Source organism: Pseudopodoces humilis, chromosome 3 (genome assembly GCF_049639895.1).
Source record: "Pseudopodoces humilis isolate 2021_Gansu_Grassland_sample_001 chromosome 3, ASM4963989v1, whole genome shotgun sequence".
Taxonomy (NCBI): Eukaryota; Metazoa; Chordata; class Aves; order Passeriformes; family Paridae; genus Pseudopodoces; species Pseudopodoces humilis.
In genome coordinates this window covers 10,300,623-10,326,390 of record NC_142202.1, presented here as the reverse complement: position 1 = coordinate 10,326,390, position 25,768 = coordinate 10,300,623, and the positions used below count along the sequence as shown (strand labels likewise).

Sequence of the window (25,768 nt, the reverse complement as noted above, 5' to 3'; positions counted from 1 at the left end):
TAGGAACTGATCAACCTCTCCCAGCTTCAAGGGACTTGAGCAGCTGTATGTGTATCAGAAGTCCAGAGGGAAGGAGGGAGGGAGATAGATGACCTCTAGCAAGAAGAAACAATGGTATGGAAAAAAAAATAGATACCGTATGGAAGCCATTTTAGTCCTTGCTTTTAGCATTAAATAAAACCCCAAAACCCTCTGTGCTGGTTACATCCAAGCTTTAGCAGAGATTTGGAGACCAAGTGAATTACTGGTTAACTCCTCATTGGTCTTCAAAAATATGCTACAAATGTCTTGGCTCCCTTGTCTGTGCTGATGCTCCTGTTTGGAATGTACTCCTGGCTTGAATCTTTCAGAGTTGATGCAAAAACTGTGGCAGCATCTGCTCTGTGATGCTGGACCCTGAGCATCAGGGTCAGATGAATAGTATTAGCTGGAGCTTTGGGGTATAATCAAGCCTTTTCAGTTTTCTCTTTGGTGTAGCTGGGGAATAGGGATTTTTTTACAGAGATTCATTATTGATGCTGTGGTCATGCATCAGAAGCCCTCCTTGTGTGCTGTTTTTCCTAGAGATGATTAGCCATAAGCTGCTAAGCTTACCTTTGTCAGGTTGAATATGTATGACTTGTATAAAAGCTTGTATAAAGAAGTTAATCTATTCTAATAGCCAGCGAAACATGAGACATTTTCCTCCAAAATGCCTGCATTCCAGAAATTCAATACTGCTTATCAGCTCAGTCATCATGTGACTTGGAAACTTGACTTCGATCTTCTGGCTTTGGATCTGAAAGCCTTGCAGTGCAAAGCCAGTTACTTGAAAGTGTGGTTTGGTCTCTGTGTAACTTCCAGACAAGACTGTGATGCAGAATAGGCAGAAGGCTGCTGCTTTCTCTACTCAAAAGCAGATTTGAGCGTATCTGAGCACTTGGGATCCAAGCACAGCTGTCTGCATCAGGAGGAAAAATTGGTAGTAATAGCCTGAAAGGGTTTTGTGGGCTTGTAATAAGCCAAGAGAGTATTACATGGGCACACAGGGATTTCTTTTGCTCAGGTAGCCGAGTAGCAGACAGATGTATCCTACTTCTCAGCTGTTTCTGATGCCTCTACACACAAATACCCCCAAACCTCTATTTATTATTGGAGAGAAGTTGTGGTTTGACAGGTCCTGGACCTGCCATCCCTTGATTTGGAAGGCCTGATCAAAATCAGACACATAAGCAGCTAAGGCTCCTCAGATTTCAAGCTAAGTTCATGTGTGCTGATATTTTTTCCTCCATAACTGAGGTTTTAAAAAGAAAAAAAAAAAAGAAATGGTAATAGGTTGACAAACATTGGGCCTGTTGCTGTCTTGGGATCAGGGACTTGGAGACAGCTCATAGAAACCTCCAGCAAAACACAAGCCTTCATTACAGAGTACTTGGCATGCCCTCCTGGGCAAAAAGGGTGACAAACTTCTTCATTCCCAATCAGGTGATCCCTTACTAAAACCACAGTGGTATTCACACTATCCATACTATATTTCCATCACTACATATCCATCACTAGGCACACTGATCTTTCCTTTTTTTGTATAAAGGGGTACAGAAATTCCCCAGGCTGAGGAGCTTCCCACTACAGTTAACCATGCTTCATCCATGTCTTTGCTGCATGAGCTTGACCAGGTTGCACAAGAGGTGTCCATGCAGAGGCAGGGCTGTGTGGAGCCAGGAAGCTCCTTGCAAGATCTTGTAGGCCCATCCACCTGAGCTGGGAGCAATGGGAATGGCAGTGGTGACAGGAGGGAAAGCCATGCAAGTGGCTTGTGTGATGCTGAGCAGGGGTGGCTGGCACTGGGAGCTGATGACGCTTGTCCAGTAGGTCACTGCAGTTGCTAGGTGCCCATCAGCAAACTCAGATTTTTTTTCTGAGGGGATCAGGGTTCTCTCTGCTCCCCCCTCCCTTGCCTTTTAGGGGGAAAAGTTGAAAGTTTTAAGCTACAATTGAAAATACAAGAAGAATATCTGTCAGTGTAACAGCTCTGAAATACATTTCCAAATTCAATGTATTACACCCTGGTTTTAAAAGTTCTGAGAGGTCAGGACTTGCAGATTGCATCACCCTTGGAAAAGAGGTCTCCACCCTGAAAATCTGCTGTATTCTCAGTGTAATGTGAACCAGTGACTGAGTCATTGCAGCTTTGATTTTTTTTTTTTCCTTTAGTAACTTGGGTTTTTTTAATTAGACGTCTCTGTTCCTATGCCTGCCAAGGTCAAATTCTGTGATCCAGCCAGTAGATAAATAATTGGTGTGATGTAACTGCAAATAAAACAGCATTCAGTACTGAGAAATGTGAGCATCAAAAACCTCTAAGTAGGCAGCAAGCAATCTCTTAAAAATAGCTAATCTAAAAATAAAAGATTAGGGAGGGAGGACTTCAGAAGAGCAGTTAAGGAGCTTACATTGGAGACTAAGAACAGCCCTCTATCTGCAAAGTGTCTTTGCCTTTGGGCAATAAATAAGCTTTAGGCCAGAGGCAGGGTCTCTGCTGTATCTGTTCACTTTCAGGGCTTAAGGCAGTCTTAGTCTGATGCTTTCATCCAAGGAATTCAAGGCTGACTTCAGCTGACTCAGGAGCAGAGTGAAATCATGCTACAGCAAGGCAGAGGTCTTGTGGGTTCTCCTGCCTCAGTGCAAGGCTTCTGTTTTCCTTCTCCTGAGCTGTGTGAGCACAGGGAATGGAGAAGCAGGCTGAGCTGCAGCAATGCTAGCCCTGGAAACTGTGTGGCTCTTCCTATTCCTAAAGGACGGACTCTCCATACTTGTGGGAGGTCATGGATAAATTCCACTAGGACACCAGCAACCGCAGCCTAAAGCCAGCAACATGTCTACAATATCTTCAAACAAAAAACATTGTTGGTTTAAACCTTCCAGAAGTAGTGGGGGCTTTTGGAGCTGGGAAGAGTGAAGTGGGAGGCCAGAATGACAGTTTGCTGTTCCTTCTGAGGTGTTCACACAGATTCATTACACAACAGCATGCTCCCAGTGCTGGTGACACTGGATCAGGGCAGCTCATGTGGATACTCAAAATCAGCTAAGGCTGACCAGGCTGAGGAGAAGAACATTTTATGCAACTTCACTCTGCCAGGTTTAGCTTTGCCCTCCACTTGATTTCCGGCCTGGGGGACAATTTCCATTGTGCTTCTACTCTGCTCAGAAAAGGAAAGCCCAAGCCCACTCTCTCACTGCTGATAGCCCCAAGCAGTAAAGAGAAACTTTTCTTTTTGTTCTGGTATTACTGCCAGGCCTTCTAGGGAAAGCAGCAGGACTTTGTGAGCATTTCAAAGCTCAGGAAAAAGCCCTGTCTTACCCTGCCCTGCTATGCTCTGCCCCACCCTGCCCAGGTGGATTCCTAGAGATCAGCTGGAAGCCAACATCTCTCTGACCATATTCTTGCCACTTTCCACAGGCAGTGTGTCTCTGCAGAGAGCTACAGCTCAGCATTGTCCCTCCCATGTAAGAGCACTGACACAAGCCTGACTTTTGGTGGGCTTTAGTCCTTTAGCTGTGACTCACACAGAATGTGGGGGTTAGAGGTAGACATGCCCTGAACAAACCTTACAGATGGACATACTTTATCCAGAAATTATAGGAAAATGTGTGACTACTCCAAAAAAAAGCCCAAAATCCCCAATGTACCCCACCAAAATATAAGAGGCAGGTAATAAGACTGTCATCTCAAATCAAGAAACTCTGAAAGGGATCAGAATGGAACATCCTTTTTAAGTCATAAAGATGCTCTCCTAGGACTGGTGGGCAAAATTAATACCAAAGCCATTGTCAAGTCTATGTCCTATGACTGGAAACTCAATTAAAGTAAAATTATGTGCTCACAACTGCAAAAACTACTCAGAAGTTCCCTGAAACAATACAGCTGCTGAGGGAGCATATGACGCTGTGTGAGAGCAGAGGGTGATTTCCCTGGGCACTCTACAATCTCTGCCCTTCAGTTTCACTATTCATCATCACCCACCTGCAGAACACCAGCCCTTTAGATGACAGACCTAACTCTACGTTGATCTGGCTTCTAGGAAAAACAGGGTCAATGTAGGACGTGCTTATCTCAGGTTACTTTTGAACTCTTCGATCCAATCTAACAGATCTATAGGTAATGAGCTCAGAGCTGTGTGCTGGTGGTAACAAAAGCCTGCTACTGGACAGGGGAGACACCCTAGCAGTGTAGAAAGCCAAGGAAGTGAGCTCAGCTCCTAAACACTGGAGGTCTTCCAGTGGGGAGAAGTGCATAATTACTGCAATTGACACTTCTTGTTGTACCTCCATGCTATATCAGGCGCTGGAAGATCCAGGCAAGAAGCCAGAACTGTGACTGTTCTCCTCTGAGTGTTTACTTCTAGTGAGGCTGGAGGCATCTTTTGGAAATTCCCTGAAGGCTCAACAGCATGAGAACATGACATATCCCTGGTGGTATTTATGTGTGAATAGATGGATTTAGGTCCAGCTGTAACAATTTCCATCCAGATCCCAGGAATACAAGAACTGGAAACTCAGACACATGCTCCCTGCCAGAATTAAAGGAGTCTTGTTGCTGGCTGGTGTGTCCAGTGACTAAGAAGCCAAAGAGACTGTTGATCCCTTGCTTCAAGAGTGCAAGGGAATAAATTGCAGGGGATAAACCAATGGTTAAAGGGTGATTCTGCCCCAAAGGGAGACTGAGACATCAGCTTAGGAACTCCAAATGTCTCTGCTGTAAATGCATTGTCATGGGCAGCAGCTGTGTCACAGCCAGGCAGAGCGATTGGGATGAGCAAAACTCCTGGGCATTGGGATGAGCAAAACTCCTGGGCAGCGGGAATGCAAGGGTATGGGTGTGGGGACTAAAATAGGAATGCAGTGCAAGAGGAGTAGTCTGGCAGAAGGAAACAGGATGCTAGTTAAGGGAGATCCAAGTTGTGCTTAGGTGCATCATGAGAGCCATGTTACAGAATGCTTCATGCCTGCTCCTGAGTCACATAATGCTTTTGTTTTATTTCAGTGAATTGTGATGCAGAAGAGAGGAAATGAGGCCCCACAGAGCCCTACATCAGCATCCACAGTGCTAAAATCTTGTACAGAACAAGAATAATAGTGTTAGGTCCTAAAAAGCTTTCACTCTAAGTAGGTTCAAGCAGCAGCAGATGCCAGGGAAGTAGCCCAAAAAAGAGGAGTGGTAATATCACTCAGAGCACAGGAAGGCATGCTTCTGCACCCATTCTAGCAGGGGATCTCAAAGGAGAGAGCTGGGATTTGGTACAGAATTGTAAGAAAAAAAAAATCCTGCTCCTGCTTGTACTGAAATATCCCAAACATTCACACTGTCAAACCTTTGCCACAGTAAACTACTTTTTGAAAAGAAAATCAGTTTCTCCTGGAATCACAAAATTCTAAGACATAGTATTAACACATGATCTGGCTACCATGATTTCATGTTTAGTTTAGAAGTGACACCTTAAAAAGTCAGGTACCAGAAAAAGCAGGTCACAGCCACAACAAGGGATTCATATAGAAAAAAAAAAATAGAAGTCAATTTACTGGCATGTGGTACAGTAGAAAATAACATTTGGTCTTTGAAACTTCCTGTACCTCAGGGTGTTGACTGCAGCAAGCAAAAGGCTTAAACCTCTTTTTGCTGAAGGAGGAAGCAAAAAGCATTACTTGTCTTATGGCCAGGGAAGAGAAGGCCAAGCATATTTTTGATTGCCTGGCTGACCCACTTTTTGTAATGCAGATGATTGCTCGCTGCTCATAAACTTCACCTGTCTTGAAGAGAAGTACTGTTACCAGAATAGAGCTTATGAGGTTGGAGGAACTTGGGAGATGCCTGCTTGATTGTGGGTGAGAAAGGTAGATTAGCTTATATATTAGAAAAACAGGTAAAATATAAATAGTGTTAACTCATGTTAACGCTAGAGTTAACCAGGAACCTGAGTCAGCAAACAGTTCTCTGTTATGGCTCAGTCCAAACTCTGAAAGGCATTAGTCCTGCAGTTATCACTGCTTGGAGATAGTAATGACCAGGAGGGGTATTTCAGTTTAAGTGGAAATGACCTTTCAGAGGGAGGTTTGCTGCTTTGAGTGATTGCCTTTGATATGGCAGAACACGAAATACACAATGTCTTTTAATGTGTGCCTGAAAACTTTGGCAAATTTAGAGGGACTATAATACTCTTCATCTGATCAGCTAACACAGATGGATAAATAAATGAGTTTTAGGGTAACCAAATTCTTTTTTTTCCCCAGGTAAGCAAGTATATTCCCACAAGTATGCTAACCCTGGTCTGGCCTTGGTAGGAATCAGGATGGATAATACAGCTTTTAATGTGTTTTGCCTCTGCAGCTGAGCTGCACTTTCAATGCTGTACTGTGCTGAACTGTGTCAAAGGACACAGCTCTAGTTAAAGGAGTGATGATCATGCAAAATGTTACTTGAGAATGCCAGGTGTCTTACATTCTATGGGATAGTGGAGTGGTGAAAAAGAGCTTTTCTTACAGCCTTCCTCTGCTTTTTGCTGCTTGCAGTGTTGTCAGCAAACCTCACTGGTTTGGAAGGAGTGGAGATGAGTTGCCAGTTGCTGTTTCATCTCATGGGTTTGAAGAGTTGTTTCTCACTGACACTGGCCCAAAGCCCATAAACACTCATTCCTGGAGTAACCACATGAGGATTTTCCAGAGCAAAGGCCACTAAAACACTGTCTGCAGTGCTTGGGGAAAGGTTCAGAATAGAAACTAGGATGGAACCTGACACTCAATCTGTTTTAGTAACAGTGTCTCGAGCTGAGAAGTAAAATGCATGCAGTTAATAAATTTAAATATACTGCTATTTTTTTCTTGCTTTTAGTTCTGAGAACAAAGGATGAGTTCATGGTGAGGAGTGATCTCAAAACACTGACATATAGACTACAAACTTTGGTTTAATAATTTCTGTTAATCAAAAGAACAATCTGTAAATTCAACAGTGTAAAAATCAACCTTGTTCACCTCTCCTTCACATCCCTTCAGCCCACTTCCTGGTTTAGCTTCTACTCATTCAGCTATTACTCTGCTTTGAGGTACTAAATTAACTTTGAGCTATTGTGCAAGAAAGAAGGAAGTAGGCAGGCTCCCCTGCGGTGTGACAGTGGGAAAGGTCTGAAAAGACATGAAAGTGCAACTTCTGCTGTTTGTAAGACAGACTTTTTCTTCATGTTATGTATTAAGTATTTAAGATGGTTAGTTGGTAGGTGCACATTATATTCAATGACATGGAACTGTACAGCTTGTACAATCTGGCCCTGAGACTGTCAGCACTGAAAAATCTCATTGTGACAGAGCTGCAACAGTCAGAAGATGCATTTCCTTTTCCCCAGTTGACTCTCAGAAGTCTGATCTTTGGTAAATGTCAAATGGGGGTTTAATTCTGAGTTTCCTGTCTCTCACGTACCTTGTATTTTAACCAGCTTCAGACATGACTGCTGGTATAGTTTTATCGTCTGCTAACAATAAGATGCTGATAAAAGGGAGCGTAGTACACACTTAGAGACTTGCCCTAGATACTACAGGCAAACTTTATCTTTTTGCTGATAAAGCAGTTCATAAGGAATAAAGATTAAAATGTGTAGACTACAATGGTGGGGCTGCCAGCACTGGAGAACCTCCTCATTCTGGTGAGGGAGAGGAGGGAAATGAAGTTCAAAGATTTGGCTGTCCACCCAGTATGACAAACAGAAACTGGTAAGCTATGTATGTTTGTTAATAAGCACTAAAGCTTCCTTGGCAGTTCCATTTGCTGGAGCTCCTTGCTTTTCCAGGAGCCAGTGGTGTTCCCCACTGCCAGAGCTTTTCTAGTGGCAGACTTGGCATGATCCAGTGGGGTGAAATCACAGAGATGGCTGTTTTCTGGATGCTGTAATATTGCATGTGCTCCCAGAGCTAAATAAAGCAGATCTGCTGATGTTTTGCATTCCATAGCTCAGCTCCAGCTCCAATTCCTGCAAGGAAATGAAGGGCTGAGGTACTGCCTTCCAGGTCACAGAACTCCTTGAGAGGGATGGGTAGTTCTTGGGGACAGATATGATTGGCAAGAGGTGGTCTAGCACTAGAGCCGAGTCCAGGGTTAGTTACAGCTCAGGATGTAGCTAGATTTGCATCTTCACTTGTGCAATGACCCCAAATGCCCAGGCCTGTCTCGAGAGTCACTGTAAGGGCGAGGCAGAATCACTGCTGTGCCTGAAACACAGATCCAAAGGCTCTCCCTGCGGAGACCTTTCCCAGCTCGAGCCAGCTCACCTGCGAGAAAAACAAAACCCTCTTGGCTGCAAATTGATTTTCCTCCTTTTAGTGACTTCCTCCTAAACACATCCATTTGCCCCCAGTAACTCTGAAGTCCAAAAGCTCTCGGAAAAAACTCCCAGCTCCTTGCCAGTGTGTCTCACGGGATGCGTGCCGAGGAGCCCAGCCGGCTCTCCCCTGGCAGCACTTCTGTCCGGACGGCGGCAGGGCGGCTCCCTGCCCTCTGCCCTGGATGTCTGGCTGTGCCGTGCACACGCTGCTCGCTGGAGAATCCACAGGTGCCCGCCACACTCCCCGCAGCCCCGGTGAAGAGTCAGGATGTCTGTGTCGGTGCCCCGTCCATGTCCTCGCCAGCACGCCTGTTGTGCCTGTGGCAGCACACACCGATGGTGCCGAAGCGATGGGGCGCCCCAAACTTGAGTGTGGTTTGTATCCCGCTGCTCAGCAGCGTTTGCGAAGCTTCCACTCCGCCGCCTGCTGAAACTCCTCGGCGCACATCTCCTCCACGAGCTCCGTAAGCCCTCGGAGGAAGGCTGGCAGCTTATGTGGGCGTCGTGTGGGTTTTTTCTCAGCCCGCGCTGTGATGTTTGCACGCTGCAGCCCCACGCCCACCCCCGCTCAGGGCTCCCGCAGGCTGCACCTTTGTAAGGCGGCGGCGTACAGCGACCGAGCGCCGTGCCAGGCACGGGACAACGCCAAAACCTCTCCCGTCTGAATCCAGAGAGATAAACCCAAGCTGAACGTGTTTTGAGGAAAACCTGGCTGGAAACATTTTGAAATCCACCCGCCCCCTTGCCAGCCGCAGCCCCGCGGGGCGGGCCGGGCCCTGCGCAGCCGCTCTGGCCGGCTCAGGGAGGTATCGCTGCCGCCGCTGCCCGGCTCCGTTCCAGCGCTGCCCCTCCTAGCGCCGTGCTCGGGGCCCTCCGGTCACGCCTGCCCGCAGCCCAGAGGTTTCTGCCCGCTTCCCTTCGCCCTTCGGCGGCCTCGGGGCGGGAGGGCCCTCGCTGGGCCCTGCAGCGGCGTGGAGGGCCCGAGGCGCGGCTGTGTGAGTGCGGCCCGGCCCGGGGCAGCCCTGCCGCGCTTTTCACTTTCCCCGTGTTTCCACTCCCTCCTGCGCCGAGCTCTGGCTGCTCGTGGGCTGCTGCAGCGCTGTTTCCCCTCGGGAGCTGGTGAGGGGCTGGGCCCAGCAGCCACGGGCAGGCCGCGGGGTGCTCCGGCTTTGGCCTGCACCGTTCTCCTGCCCCGCAGCATGCCCTGTGTGACTCCTGTCCCGCTTCACTGCCGAGGGAGTGCTTTCTGAAATAACGCGTGAATATTGCCTGCAGGAAAAGGGGAAGGAAAAGAGGCTGGGAGGAAGAGAACCCCCTCATCCTGCTGAGCCCGGCAGCTGGTAAGGGCAGTGCCTCGCACCCTCCTGTCCCCATCACATTCTGCAGCAGTGCTGCCAGCCAGGCAAGCCTGTGCAGGACAGGCCTTTGGGACATTCCCGGTAGCTGTGCAGTGCCACCGGCTGAGGGTGGCCCAGAAAAACCTCCAGTTTCTGCCTGAAATATGTCTGTCCTGGTTGCTCACTGAAAATAATCGAGGTGATGGTAAAGGAAACAGTATTTGGGTTTTGTGAGCCTGTGTTGTACTCTACAAGGGTGAGTTTTGTGGCCTTCTTAAAACACATTTCCTGGTTGAGGTTTGATAGAACAGGTTGTTGACATCAGACATGGCTAGGTAAACCTGTTGGGGAAATACCTGCTCTCCACAGGAGGGAGGGAAGGTTGCCAGCTATTACTTCTCTGTTTGATGGGTTTTGAATAAACAGCCCATCTGGCGGCTTCTTGTAAAGAAAATCTTGCCTTTACTCCCCCTTTCCTGGAAGCCTCCACTGCTGTCAAAGGGTTCAAGGGCATAACTAGATGTGCTCTTTCTGATTCCTAGAAAAAACTTTTCCCCTGTACCAGACCCAGCAAGCAGTGGTATGTGTGATGACTGGCTGTTGACATTGGCTAGCATGTGCACTTTGAAAGGTCACCCTGTCCATCTGCCAGATCAGCTGGCACAAAGCATCTCACTGACCTGTTTGTTTCATTCCAGCAGTCTGGCCTTGACAAACCATGAAGGAAGAATGAGGGAATCCTGAAGCAGCAGCAGTCTGTTTGCTGCTGGACTTTGCCCAAAGGGACTGTTTGCACATCAGTGCTCTCTCTTATCAGGTATGGCACAGAGGAAACAGTGAATCTATTTCATTTGTCTGAAGACTCAGGGCTGCACAAACACCATCAGCTGTGGTCTCACCATCAGTTTTGGGGGTAGGACTAGAGGGAGCTAATCCTGAGGAAAGCTATTTTTTTGTTAAAGCTGCTTTGTTTTATCTAAACCTGATCAAAACAGGACTAACATGTTGTTAGTCCTGTTGTGGCAAGACAGGAAGGGGAGCAGCACAGGCAGCTGGCAGAGACATCCAGGGCCACTGCAGCTCCCATCAGCCTTATGCTGCTGTGGTATCACACCAGCAGCTTCTATTACTGTAATTTGCCTTTTGCCCTTGGAGGGATAGAATACATTGTGCTTTTGGTTTTTTAGGTTTTTTTCCAGACCAAGGCAGTTTAGTTCTCTAAACTACTCTTAAAAGTAGTACTTAAAAATGTATACTACTTAATGTATACTACTTAAAAGTAGTATACATCATAAACAAAATATTTGAGGAAAGTTTTTTCTTCTCTGTGTTTCTTACGCACAGATCATTTATATTTTGGTACATGAAGAGCAATAGAGGAGTTTCCTTCTGTTGGGGGAAGATACTTGTGTACTTTGTTATGTTTTTAACCTTCCACTACCTTTTTCCTGGAATCTTTCTCTGAGTGCACAGACCTTTTCCCTGCAAGGCAAGGCAGTTGCTCTTCTCTGGTATCACAGCCATCATCTCTTCTCTCCTCATTAGTGAGTTGGCCAGCATTTTGCAAAGGTCAGAGATGTGTCTTAGCTAAAAGTTCACTCAGCACAGAAGCACCTCAGGAATTTTATTTTTAAAAAAATCTGCCTGGCGGTATTTATTTTTCAGTACTAACGGGTTTTGGGGATTTCCTTGCCCACTGAATGTGGCTATCACATTTCTTATTGATAATACCCCCAAGACAAGAATTTGTTGTCTTCATTTTATAGAAAAGAGGATAAATATGAGCCTGCGGGTCAGGCCATTGCCTGACCACCATATCTGATTCCTCTGTCTTGTCATTTCTACCTCACCAAGTTGTTTTTTTTCAATGCTCTTCTGCCCCAGACACTGGTGTGACTTTGCTTGGAGCTGCTGGACTTGAATACTTTAGATCCAACCTCTCCAAAAGAGTTGCCTGTTCACTGTAGCCCTGGATGTGGAGCCGAGTGGCACCAGCCCTGTCTTGCTTTCCTCCCAGCTGTGTGTTCTCTCCCTCTGGGATGGTGGTCTGGTTGAGGAAGCTTGATAAGAAGGTGTTGGGATGAGGGAATACTTCAACCAAAGCTTTCCAAAGTGTTGTGCACTGATTATATAACACAGCCACCTCCGTGCCAGGAAGTCTCTGCCATCCCTGTGAGACTGAGGCTACCAAGTTTTAAGGTGCTTTTTCTTTATTCTAGTGAACATAAGCCAGGAGGGATGGGTTTAACCTGAGACTTGTAGCAGCATCAGTGGAAAGGGACGCTGTAGAACATGTTTCCTTCTAAATGGCACACACAGGGTACCCTGAAGGGAATATGTTCTATGGCTTCCTAGTTTTGGGGCCTGAGGCTGTACTTCTGGCAAGCCTCTAGGAAAGCCAGATTTATTGTGGTCTCCTAGTTATTCTGTTTAAGGCTGAGGGCTGTTATCTGTGGGGCTTGCTGTTGTTCCTTTACATTTTTTAATTTGTTTTAATTTTCTTAACTGAAGTATGATTATACTAGAACAGCTCCTGTCATCTCATAAAGCAGTACAAGAATACCAGACCATTTGCATTGGCTTGTGCTTAGATTTTCATGCTCTAAAAACCCAGCTGAGTCTCATTTCTGTCTGCAGTGGGACCATGGAAGGAAAGGAGATGTCTCTGAGTCACACCTCAGAGAGCAGCATATTGGACCTCCCCTCTGTTTGTGACCTAGCAGAGCACTTTCTGCCTCCACACAGCTCTGAAAACAGCGAGGAGCTTTATCCTTCTGGGGATGTTTTTCCCTCTCCACCCACAGGTAACAGCTTCTGCTTCTCCACATGCTCTTTCTTTAGCCAGTGCTTCATCTATGTAGGCAGTGTGTTGCTTGACTGAGTCACTGCAGTCTGGTACTGGTGCACCTGCCTGTCACAAAACAGAATTTTACCAAAACTGCAGTCTGCTCCAGCTGGACAGATCCAGTGGGAGCTGTGGGTTGATGGGACACAGCAGAGGAGCTCAGAGGATGCTGTCAGCTGCTAGTGTTCTGCAATACTCTTTGTGTTTAACGTCTTCTCAGAAGGACAACTGATAGAGTAGTCCTTCAGACATCAGGAGTAAACACTGTCTCAAATTACCATAGTCAGTAGGAAGAGTTTTTAAACTTTTCATTTTGTTTTTCATGTGCTCATCACGAGCTCAGGACGTGGCCTCATCGTTATTTAAGTAATAATAGCTGAGTCTTTGCTTGTGCTAATGACAGTAGTGTGGTGAGGACTGCTTCAGTTGAACTGTTGCAAGACACCAGTTTCCTCACTTGAAAGAGGACTGGCTTCTGCAGAAGTAGCATTTTAGGTCAGCCACTACTCCAGATTCTTAGAAGTAATGGTATAAATCATGTATCTTAGAAGATAAGAGACAGCTGGCAAGAAACATGAAATCAAAATGTGCTGGCCCAGTGGCACTTCTTGCCATATATTCATGCTGGCTGGAATGAAGGTTCTAGTGATTATATTTAATATTGGGGAAAATAAGTTCTGGTCAACAAATAATGTGTGGAGAGGGTTTGTCAAGACACCTGAGTAGGTGAAACGTCACTGATAACATTTCTGATTGCTTTAGAATCTTAAGTAGTGTAAAAGTACTCTTTTTACTCTAAAGTGGTTTTCTGTGGCCTGCTTCCAGGAAATTAGCTTGAAATTCAACAGGTGAGTTTCTTTTAGTAGGAATTTCACTATTTTCATGCTGAACAGGTAAGCAGTGGGACCTACCAACTGATCTTGCTCAGCTGATACTGACTTATTGCCTGTGCAGTTGCCTTCAGCTCTAGGTGTGGGACATCCAGAACTGTAATGGGATCTGCCAACAGTAGATGCCAAAGCCTTGCTTTGGTTTTTCACACAGACCAGGAAGTCACATGTCTTACGTTAATAATGATGGGAATCTTCTGCTGTTAACCTCTGCTTTAAGCCACAACACGTATCACATTCCATGATCCATGTTGCACTAGAGCAACAGGATGTCTGGTTTGAGGTTTTGCTTTATTTTTGTGTGTAAGAGTAGTGACCAGCACTGCAAGGAATGTCCTGAGCCAGCCTTTTCCACTGTCATGGGAGAGGAGGATGGAGAAGTTCCTCTGATAGTGGGACAGGCTGGAAGGCATTTGTCTACTCAGGTTTCACAAGCCCTGTGTGCCGGGTATGAAGCAATCAGGGGAGCTGTGAGGCAGTTCCTGGGATGTGTTGCTCAAACACCATTTAGTGTGGCTCAGGGCAACTGGCCTTGATTGCTGTGTTGAATGGGACACATGGAATAACTGCATGACCACTCGGCAGTCCCAGGAACGTCTGAGGCTTAGTGGGAGCGACACAGGCGTAAATGACAGTGCTGGGGAAGTGTTTGTGGTGCCTGTGTGGAGTAGGCAGCTGAAGCTCAGGACCAAGGTATGCTGAGAGGCCACATCCTGCCTCCTGGCTGTCCCCAACACCCCCTGGTGCTAGTGTGGATTCCAGGTGTGCTGAGGGCAGATGAGGCCCATGAGCCTTTCCCTTCATTGCTTGTTGTAGACACTGCTCACAACTGAAACCACTTAGTAATAACTGTGGGATGCTCCCTCTGCTCCTAGAGTGAATAATCCAAGTGTCACAGGATAACTAATTCATGCTCTGAACATCTTGGTTCTTTTCTCCTCATAACAACATCAGACCAATATAAATACCCACTTAAACTCTCTCTTTTGATGCAACTTCAACGTTCCAACCCACTGAGTTTGGTTACTGTGGCAGAAGAGACAGGGAGATGGTTTTAGAAACAGTCTGCCCATGTCAGGTATTCTTGGAAAAGCAGGGTCTGTCAAATGTATCCTGGGAAAGGAAGTGCCTTTGCTTGTTTGTTTTGTCAGGAGACACTGAGAACTGCTGCTATGGCATGGTGTGAGAAGAGTGGGAGTGGCTGTGGGTTGCACCCCCACAGTATGACCAACAGACTGGATCCTGGGGCTTGGGCAGGACAGATGAGGATCTTCCTTAGTGGTTCAAAAGCATTTCCAGAAGGCCAGTAGGTCTTTGGGAATGTGGCAGCTTCCTTAGGAGTGAAACAGACTGACAGGACAGGCTGTGTTTTCTGCCATCTGCAGCATGGACTGGGCTGAGACTGACTGAAGTACCATACCATCCGTGCCTCAGGAGGTGGAAATGGTCATGGGCTATTCCTACTGCCTGAGGCACCAGTAACAAGTTTATTACTCTGGAGAGACTCCATCTCTTTTAACAGCAGAAGATAGTACTCATTAGCCATAAATACAGGGCCTTCTGAAAACAGGCATCCCCAGGCAAGAAAACAGTAGTCCTGTAGGAATATTACTACATCTCTTAAGTTGTTTATAAATTAGTGGTTTTATGATTTGTGTGGAAATGAGGGTTCTACTCTTGCAACAGGCATTCATACATTTAGCTTCTTGTCATAGTGGGTTCAAGTGTCTGAGTGGTGATAGACTGAGAAAATTAAATGGGATCAGTAAACACTTCAGTATGCTTCATCTTTTTTTATCCCATACTGGAAGATAATTTAAAAATAATTGATTGTTTATCATTTCTTTAATCTGCATCACTCAGTTGCTCAATATACCAAGAAGACCTTACCACTTCCTCTGGATTAAGAAGAGTTGCCAGCAAAAGTTCTTACGTAGCTGTTTGCATGGGAAAGCCTAAAATTATTTGGATTAATATTTCATAGGAAGCTAATAAAGGTTGTTTCCAAAGAAATAAATCACAGGCAGTGTGACTTTTAATGTAGGGCACTGAACCAGAGAGTACCTGGGACAGTGGGAAAATACTATTTACCTGGAAAAATTGCAACCTAAGAAAGCATCAGAGAATAAACAACAAATGTGCTCTACAAATTGGTAGAGCACAGGGTTCTGGGCTCTACCCATGCTTTGTGGTCAGGCAGAGCTGGATTTGCCAGTGCAGCCTTGGAGAAATTCTACTAAATTTGGAAGCAGCATTTGAGAGTTCAGCTGTGGAATCATGCTTGGGAGACTGCCTGTCTGGAGTATGGGCAAACCTCAGTCCCATCTCCTTTCATGGCTTTTCCTAGGGCTTGTGATCTTGGGCAGATGGGTCTCCCTGATTGTCCTGTAGCATCTGCCTTTGGTGCTTTTTCTCTGTAATGGAAAGCAGTGGAAAAGCTGTGTTTGGAGGAAAATGGATGGGTGGACAGGGTCACCCAGTGGAAGAAAATGATGTGTCACAGGAACAGAGAAAATAAGGGTGACATTAGGAGAGAGAGGATGACAGAGCTTCCTGTGGGCTTGAAGAGAACTGCAAGTATCTAAAAGCTGGCTGGCTTTTTAAAAAAAGCAAAATTAATTAAAGCCAGCTTGGGAGGATAGAGGTGTTCAACCTTTAGTTGCTTCTTCAAAAGCACTACTTTTGTTCCTACAGTTTGTTTCAAGTTTGAGCCCAGGCTTAGCTTTAGTTATTTTCCATGGGCTTCCCTGACCTCTGCAGTGCAAGGAGAGTCCCAGGTTGCTCCTGGCTGTGCTTATTATTCCTGGTTGATTCTTAGTGTTGGTACACAGTGAGAAGTGAGCCCAGGGAACTGGCCTAGCTGTCTGGGCAGCCATGTGAATATTTGTGTGGATGAACTGGGGATAGCTCCTCTTCCTGGCAGCGGCACAGGCACAGCCAAGATCCAGCGCTCTGGAACGTGTCCTGGCTTTCTCATGGGGTTACAGCCCTTCCAGGATGGTGGTTTCTGAAAAATGTGGTGTTGGATTAATCTCTTCTCCCTTGTGGGTAGCCAGGCTGTAGGTTCTCTCTAATCAGTTGTGGGGCATTGTAGGCTTTCTTCAAAAACAGTCCATTTGGAACAAGAGAGCCTGGGGGCAATGGGACAGGCCATTTCACTGGAGACTTTCTGGCCTCAGCCACATCAGTGAGCCTGGGCCATGGCACTGCTACTGAACTTGCCACTCAGATCAAGGGGACATCTGGTCACAAGGTTATCCCAGTTTAAAATGCGCGGTTTTTGGACTGTTCCAGTTGCTTTCTGAGTTTTCAGGCAACCAAGCAACTGTGTTAAAACAAAGCAGAGATTTTCAACCTGTTAACACGGCAGTCAGTTTTACAGGCTGTTGGGATTCCTCTGGAAAAAAGATGCTGCCTGTTCCCAGTGAATTTACATTCCCAGTTTTGTGGTGGGTTGCTGTGTCCTTTATCAACAACTGAGGAGTGGTGCTGATGTTGGTGCACATGTTCTGACTCGTCCTTAAATGCTCTCTCCTACCATGTCCTCTGGCCCATCAAGTGTTACTTAATCTGTTTTGCAGAAATGGGTTTGTGCTTTCTGAAGAAGTCTAGCATGGCTTGTGCTTTTCTTGTCTGGGAGTTGTTCACAAGTGTTGACAGAGAGGCTGAAAATGAAAGGTGTGTGTTTTGTCACGTCAGCAGCAACCTTTCAGGGCTGGCTCTTGGTGGGTGCTGGGACATTCAGTTCAGCACAGAGCTCAGTGCTCATTACTTGGTGTAGAAATTGCAGCTTGGCTGTCTGAGCTACCACTGCTGCCAAAAGTTGCCAAATTTCCAAAATGGCTTTTTTGTCTGGCTAAAGACTTATATATATAGTCTCTTCATGGGTCTGTGTAACTTCCTAAATCCAAAATGTGTGTGATATTTTAAATCACTTTTAGACTGAGCTAAAGCTGAGCTGGAAAGTGCTCGTAAGTGCACTCCAGGTTAGATACAGAAACTTCTAATAGTCTCCTATGCCTAAAAGATATAGATCACACTGAGAATATTTTACTTTTTGGTTTGCTCTGAAGGTGAAGGGAAGGGTGCTGTTCAAGGTACTTTGTGATGTGAAGAGTCTCCTTTGACTGCATGAAGTTAACATGCAAACCCACTTCATTTTGAGCTGTGGTCCCAAACAACAGAACTAATTATTATTAACCATAGAACAACAGAATTATTTTTTTTAAACCAGTGTGTTGGTATGAAATTGGTTAAGCACAGTGTTTGCCTTGGCTTTGATGAAGAACAAAGTTCCTGTTTTGGGAATTGGTGGATTTATATCGGTTTTGGTTTGTTTCCTGCTGCCCTCTAGTGCTCAACATTACCATTTCTGATTTCATCAGCCTGGCAGGCTTAAAACTTAAGAGGGCTGGTGGGTTTTTTTTAATCAAGTACTGTGTCAGATATGACCAAAATGCTAGATTTTTCTTAGACTCGAGTCTTACAAAGAGGAAACAGGCAAAATGTTTCAACACTGTTCATTTTGTATAGATGGTGTGGGGCAGTGGACTTGAAGTGGTGCAGCTCCCCTGAAGTTGTGGGCAGTCTCTTCAGTGGGTGACTCCATGACTCTGGTGAATTTGGCATCATGAACCCTCCAAGCATCTCTTTGTGGCCCAGCTGTGTTGAGTACCAGATGAAAAGGCAAGGTAGAATTTATGCCAGCTGACATAAAAGGAATACAGGGAAACTGCACAGCACACTAAAGAATGCACTGGGCACCACTGGGTCACTGTAGGTTTTAGATCTTGTGTAAATTAATTTTTCAGGGATGTGTTACATTAAGCATCCAGCCAAAAATAAATCCTAGAACAGAAAAAAGCTTTATTCCTCACAGTCTGAGGAAGAAAACTGGTCCTTTTGGAGGAGAATTGGAGCACTATGCATACATCAGTAAGAGAAAAAACTGAGACACATGCCTTGCCTTTTAGATTTTAGCGCTTCAGAGTACCTCTGTGTTCTGTGAAAGTGAGCAGTTTGTATTAAACCATTAATAATTAGAAATTAACTAGAGAAAATGCTTCAGTAACAGAGATAAGGAGTTGCACTACTGCACTGAAGTTGTCTTATGGGATTCTATGTTTCTCTGCATAAAGAGGAGCTTGGGAGTTTGTCTCTTGGGAAGGACAATTTGTTTTGATTCTTATTATCCTGCTCTGATTTTGATTGGCAATAAATTCATTTAATTTCCCCAAGCTGAATCTACCATGATGGTATTTGGTGAGTGATCTCTCCCTGTCCTTATTTCAACTCATGAACCTTTTGGTGTATTTCTTCACCCCTGTCCAGTTGTGGAGGGGAGTGTGGCTTTTGGGGCATCCAGCCAGGATCACACCACCACACCATTAGTGCCAGACACTGGGACCAGTCAGGTGTGTAGAGCTCTGTCTGCCCTCTGGTGGGACTGGGAGCTTTTAATATCACCTTGTTCTGCCACTGTGAGAGTCCCAGTGGGCCATTTCTTCCTTGCCTTTATCTAAAGTGTCATTCCAGCCTGGACTTTTAGTTCTCTCATCACAGCTATCAGTGTTTGTCCATTGCTGTGACCTAATCCAATTCAGACTGCAGTAATGTCATTATGGCAGTTGTTCCTAAGGTAGCTGTGAGGCAGCTTTGTACATGTTTGTGCAAATGTTTTATCTTACCAGGCCAGTGCTGTTTTATCTTATCCATGAGCATTAATAATTTAAATGAGGAGGAATTAAATCCTGTAAATAAACATCAAGAATTCGTTCAATGGGCAAGGATGGACAAGCGTTTGTTAAATTCTTTATGAATCATTTTTCATCCTCTGAAGTGCAGATGTGGAGTCCTTTGGGATGGAAAATTATAATTGGGAACAGAAGCGGTTCAAATATGGGTTTTACAGGGGAATAATAAACAAATTCAGCCATCATTTGCAACCACTATGATGCCATTAAATATGGGAACAAAGAACAATTTCTGGGCTAGTAAAAGAAAACTTCAGGAGTTCTTCCTGACCAAGACACAGGCTGGGATGGGGGTGTCTTTGGGAAGCCAGATGTTACTGGCTCTGTGAAGCTGCAAAATACAGTGCAGATGTGGCTGAAAAGCTGCTCCTTGCTTTGATTCCTCCTTAATGTGTGCTTTCCTGGGCTTCCCCATTCCATTAAATATTGGTTTATCACATATGTAGTGAAAAGTTTCTCCTGTGCTTGAAGCTGCTTTGGTAGTCTGCTCAGGCTTTTCGAAGCAATGGTCTCTGTTCCTTGTCCCTGGAAGTAATCAGTGGAGGGGGGAGTCTGTCCTGGAGCAGCTGGATACTGGATGTTGGCACTCAGCTGATGCTGCTGGAGGCAGCAGAGTGGTTACTGGATAGTCACCCTGTAAAACAAAGGTTCACTTGGGATGGCTGTCTCCCCTACACTGAGCTCCTATCTAAAACCAATTTACCTGTAAATTTTCTCTAGTTGGGCCCCAGAATTTTCAAGGAAAAACTGTGTTTGTCTGTGGCATTGGGTAGCCAGCATGGGAGCCATGGCATAGGACAACATTTCAGCAGATGGATGGCATTCCTTGTTAGTCCTTCAAGAGCATGACTCCAGAATGCACTAATGACTATGATTTTAGTTTCACACACTGGGGTTGATGTTCTTCCCTTTTTCTGTGTATGGCTGCAGGGGATACACCAAGTGCTGCAAGCCAGGGGATCTGTCTTATTACAGGCAAGGAGATCAGAGATTCTTCTTCTTTCTCTGGGACAGTTATTTTAGTGCAAAGCTGTAGTGGAAATTCTTCAAGTTCCATTCTTTTCTGAAAGAGATAAATGCCTTGTTTAGACTCATCTGTGCCATCTTGCCCAGGGACTGCTTTTATCACCTGCTTCTCGCTCAGGTGCTGGCCTTGAGCCATTTCCTTCTCACAATCAGATTTGGAAGCACAGGCTGATCTTGTAGAAATCCTCATCTGCTTCACTGCCCAGCTTAGCTCCCTTTAGCATTGTTGTGGTTCTGTGCAAAGGTGCTGAAGTGTCAACATAAAGGATATGGGTTGAATGAAAGTGCAGGATTCAGCAAAGGGAAAGAGGAAATTAAACTGTTGGATTGAGGGAGAGATTAGAAATCCTATGCAGAAGGGGATATGTTGTTTAATCATTAAATTTTGGTTAACTCTGTCATTATTTTGAAGCTCAGGAACTGTGGGAACTATCCCTGATGTAACTGTGGGGCTGGAAGGGTATGGGAAGATGGATAGCGATGATATCTCCATTGATGCAGAGAATATTCTGCATGTGTGTGTGAGCTCTTTACCCACCTTGGGTTACCATGTTAACTTTTCCTCTTTTTCAAGCAAGTGATGGTTTTATATGCTGAATTGCAAGATAACCTTCCATAGATGCTTCTTATCATTGAGAAGTGACTATTGATAAGTGTATTTGTTTTGTGTTGGGTCCAGGTGTCCCTAAAGTATTTCACCAAGCAGTGTGCAGAGTGCTGGGAGAATATCCCCTGCTTTCCTGCTATAGTGGTGAATTTGTGTGCACTTGTGTCTAAACAAGGATAATATGAACCAGTTGGTGCTAAGTGTTTGAAATGTTGAGATGGAAAGAACTTCATTTTACCACTGTGTAGGAAAAGGTTTGGTTTCCTTTTAAAAAAGAAAAAAAACAAAAACCAAAAAAAATCTTCAGGATGTGTTTTTAGCTTTAAAACCATGCAAGAAGTTTGCATTACAAGATTCACAGACATAAGAGTTACACAAGGGACAGAGACCACAGAGGAGAATGTGAACACAGAGGGGTTGGACTATGGCCCCTTGCAGACCCTCCTGTAGAGTGCCCAGGTCAGACTTGTCCCATTTTTCTTTCTGCTTTTAGAAGGAGAAGCTTCTTTTGTAGGAAACAATCTCAATGAAACTTCCAATTTTCCTTAACAGCTGGAGAAGAGAAGCTACAAAGCAAATCCTGAGGTCTATAAGCCAGGGTAGTAATTTTTCTAACAAAGTGCTCCAATAGTGCAGTAATAGCAGTTGTGAAACGTTATTCTCATGTGTGTAGAATTGTTCTGTTTACTTTGGAGGGCAGGAACTGCTGTACAGCTGAAACACCTCCACAAAATGCTTTATTTTTTCTCAGGGAGAAAGGAAAGTACATGCCATGAATCCTTAGTAATTGAAATGACTGTGGAAAGCTGCAAAGGGTTGTGGATGTTCCTGTTACCTGGACATGTGTTCATGGCATCTTTCTACCAATGTTAAATTTTGTGTGTGACTCCCAAGATGCTGGCTCCGTTTTTGTGTAATAGAGCTGCTCTTTGCAGCTTGGTATTATGGTTTTGTTGTAAGTGTAGGTGATGCAAGAATGACCCAAGATCATTTGGTGTCTGTGCTGAGCAGCCAGCAAGTGGCAAAACATGGAGTGCCTGTGACCACAACCTTATGTAAAACCAGCATTGCCCTTCCCTGCTGTCTGCAGAACCTGCCTTAGTGTCTCAGCTCTATCACTTAGGTGTGGGTGGTAAAGATCTGTGAAAGTGCCTTAAAAATGGCAATTTAAATAATGGGGGATGTCAGGCTAGGGCAGAAGAAAAGGGCAAATTGGCTCGGAATTCGGTGTTGAGGCCAGTCTATGCCAGCCCTCTGGGATATTTCTTTGGTACACAGCGCTGTGGGGTCACCCCCATTAGCATCAGTACATGGGGAAAAGAAGTATGGTTGCAATGGCCTGAAATGCAGCTGTACTCCAGGCAGAGAGCCCAGGTAAATGATGGTACAGAGCTTCCAATAAACTCTGAGCTTCACATGTTTGTTCAGATGCTCTGGGACATCTCACCTCCAGTTGGGAGTGGTATTTGTGGTTTAGAGGGTGATTTGATGCTCTGTTTATACACAACACATGAATAAGAAATGTCATTCCTCAAGTTTCTTGTTTTCTTAACTCTATTAATAAGATTTCTACTTTTCTTTTTCCTGGTCTGATTCTAAATGTAGGGGTTTTGTCTTGTAATTTATCAGATTCACCTGTCCTGATACACAAAACACCTTGGAGGACCCTAATTTTGGGCACCAGTGATCAAATATGCACAGCCTGATTTTCTGTTTTCACTGGGAAGCTTTCCTTATGTTTAGCTCTCAGTCATTCAGATGTTTTTTCAGATGTAGCCTGTGACTGTGTGGTAGAAAAATCATCTGGAGTTTATTGGACCCAGAAGGCCCTGCACTGGCAGTTGTTGAAATGCAGCAAGAGAAAACAAGATACATCTGCCCCAATTGCTGTGGTCCCTTATTGCCTCTGAATTTATTCCCTGAATTTGAAGCTTCTCTAGGAGCTGCTGTGAACTGGCAACAGAAAGACACATTTCAGGGAATCCTTTCTGCCTGGTGGCAGGGAGGAGAACAAACAAGTTATACTGGTTCTGTTTAAATGAGAAGCTGTGCTCCCAGGATGCTGCTTAGTGTGAGGCCAGACTTGCTGCTGTGAGAGGATGCAGATTGTTCCTATCCAGTTTTGCCATGGCAGGTTTGGAGTGAGCTGAGCAGGAGGCTGTGGGCAGGATGCCTTTGTTCCATGTGCCTGAGTAGAGCTCAGGGTGGATGCAGTGCTGCAGGGGATGCTCCATCGCTGTGTTGAGGATGTAGGAGTTAGCAGTGCTGCCTGCCATTACCCTCTTCTGGCTGCAGGGCCTTTCTCTCTGCAGTGACGTGCCTTGGATTAGTCCCAGGATTGTGGGGGTCATTGTGGAGTTTTCCCTGGATTTGAGTGCAGTTATTTGGTCCCTGCCTTTATATTCACATGCTGCTCTCAATGTTTCCTGGCTTGTCCTCTGTAACATCTGGCCTGTACCACACCACATGGATTGGGCCCAGTTGAAATGTTCATAAAGCCTCGCAGCTCAGACTCCTATCACCGCTTACCTGTGGGGCATCTGGCACTGAATTTAAATTAGATCTCTGTCTTAATTCAGGCCTCATTTTTCTTCTCTCTTTGTCTGGTTTACCTCACTGAGCTCACTGGTGTGCAGCTGATGAGGCTGCAGCATAAAAAATAGTGAGTCATAGCCCCTTAGTAGCAGACTGCAAGTATAAAATACAGCACACATCATCATCCACAATATTTTTTGAAACAAAACAACGCAGGCCAGTGATTCAGCATCAGTGTGGGTTGTAGTACTTGAAGGTTTGTCCTGGAGCCCTCCTGCATCTGATTTCTTCCTTCATTTCATGACTTTAACAACCCCCCACCTCACTGCTCTCCCTTCTTTGTGTTGTGTGCTGTAGATTCCATAGTAGCTGGGGCTCATATGCATGCACATCTCTATGCCTGTGGAATCTCCTCCCAGACAGATGGAATGTTGTCAGGATGAGCAGTGCTGCTGCCTTTCCAGCAAGCCTCCATGCTAAGGGTTTCTCTGTGAAGGGTGGCAGGCAGCTGGTTATTTATTGCTGCAATAAGCACTGGCAAGCAAATGACAATATTTTGTGCTTGCTGTTCTTTTCAGCCTGCCGAGGGATTTCTGCCTGTGCTCTGTGTGTTCACCCTGGGCAGAGGTGGAAGCAAGTGAGAGCTTGAGTTTTACAAGTTTACTGTGTTTTATAAATGTAGCACTGCCTATGTCAGAGAGGTTATCTTACTCCAAAAGTTATTTGTGTTTGTGAAAAAGTGCGTTCCTACCTTCCATAAGTGCCTACAGACTGTTTTATACAGCTCTAAGTAATAAAACAATGAATGTTAGTACTATAGGAGGTCACAGCTTTTTACATGCTGCAGTGCCTGACAGGAAAAATTTTGGGGTTTTGTGTGTGTTTTTTTGTTATTGCTTTTTTTTTTTAGTTAGGTTGTGTTGGGAGTTAGGTGTCCTTCTTTTAGTTCTGGCTCACCTGTGGAACTTTTACCCATTAGTTACGGGGAAAACCTGACTTCGAGTACTTGGTGGGTACTTGAGAAACACAAAGAGTGGCCGGGCCCAGTGGGGAAGGGGGCAGGATAAAAAGAGAGTGGGGACAGTTTGGCGGCTTCTTCAGCTTCAGAGGAGGATACTTTGGGCACGGAGCTGTTGCGGTGGGAGAAGGGAATTTCGCCATCACCCAGACGGAGCTGCTGCTTCTCCTTCTTCCCTCTTTGTTGGTGGCCTCGCACCCCCTGTCCTGCCGGGACGTGTGGCAGTGCCAGACACCGCCGCAGAGCTGCTGATACACCTCAGCCACCGGCCCAGGATATCTGCTCATCCCTGCTGATCCAGCCGGCTGTTCCTCAGAGCCCTGCAGGAGCACCGGGACTGACTGCCCGAGGGGTTTGTGAAAACAAAGCCTCTCCTCCATCCCATCTCAGCCGAGAAAAGCTGTCACGGGGCCCCTGGTTCTGTTTTCTTGCTAATGCTGTAGTTATTGTTGTTTGTTTGCCTTGTTATACATACTAGTAAAGAACTGTTACTCCTATCCCCAAATCTCTGCCTGAAAGCCCCTTGATTTCAGAATTATAATAATTCGGAGGGAGGGGGTCTACATTTTCATTCCAAGGGAGGCTCCTGCCCTCCCTAACAGACACCTGACTTCCAAAACCAAGACAGGTTGTTTGTTGGGTTTTTTGATTCCTTAATCTGAAAATAGGGGACAAAAAGAACCAGAAAGACTAAGTCTGGGAAAACAGACAAGTATGGTTCTAGATGAATGGAGACTTTGGTACTCTCATAGTGGTCTGATTTTATACGTGTATTTCTGTCTCAAAGAATGATGCAAACCTTTTTTTTTTTTCTATTTTTAAAATTAAATTTAAACCAGTAATGATCTCAAGGGGAATCTGAATGTTAGTTCTGTGTCTCTTGGATGAAAAGGAAAGGCAGTAGAATCAGTCACTTCTTACACAGCAGGTAATTAGATTATACATCTCAGTGCAACAGGAAATCATTGAGGCAAAGAGCTTAGCAGCGAAAGAAAGGGGACTATGCACTGATTTGGGTAAGAGCAAGCTCAGTCAGTAGTTCTTGCTGATGTTGCTGAGATATTGAATCCATCTGATGATGTTTCTAGGCTTTTATTAATCTCTGTCTAATTTCGAGTGTCAGGTCACACCCCCCTATCCCCACCACGATGCTGGCACCTAGAACACACCACAAGTGGAGGGGACATACCAGACTAGAAACGGATCTAATCCTGCCTGGCACCTCCTTCCTTTCCCCTTTAGAAAAGAGCATTCCTGTTCTGCAGGTGGCAAAGCTGATACCAATGCTGTCGTAGGTACAGCTCTTGCCTTCAGTAGACTGTACCTCTTAAGCACTGTTACTTGAAAATAAATCCTTGGATAGCATGCCCAGGAGCAGGAGGGGATTCTTGGATTAGAGAAGCAGGCAAGGC

General features: G+C 45.3%; 1 protein-coding gene across 6 annotated transcripts in view; it reads left to right on the top strand.

Moving 5' to 3' along the window:
• The first annotated feature begins 9,143 nt into the window (after nt 1-9,143).
• SHLD1 (shieldin complex subunit 1) overlaps nt 9,144-25,768 on the top strand; it is a 34,734-nt gene continuing 18,109 nt past the window's right edge. The window contains exons 1-4 of one of the 6 annotated variants that reach the window (XM_088053445.1): nt 9,144-9,340; nt 9,621-9,685; nt 10,381-10,499; nt 12,320-12,486. In XM_088053445.1, coding sequence (XP_087909571.1) covers nt 12,327-12,486 — 160 coding nt within the window. In that variant the 5' untranslated portion in view covers nt 9,144-9,340; nt 9,621-9,685; nt 10,381-10,499; nt 12,320-12,326. Of the gene's footprint in view, nt 9,686-10,380; nt 10,500-10,546; nt 10,596-11,566; nt 11,882-12,319; nt 12,487-25,768 lie in introns of those variants that run through there. The other 5 variants (XM_088053443.1, XM_088053444.1, XM_088053446.1 and 2 more) reach the window with 5 other exon arrangements.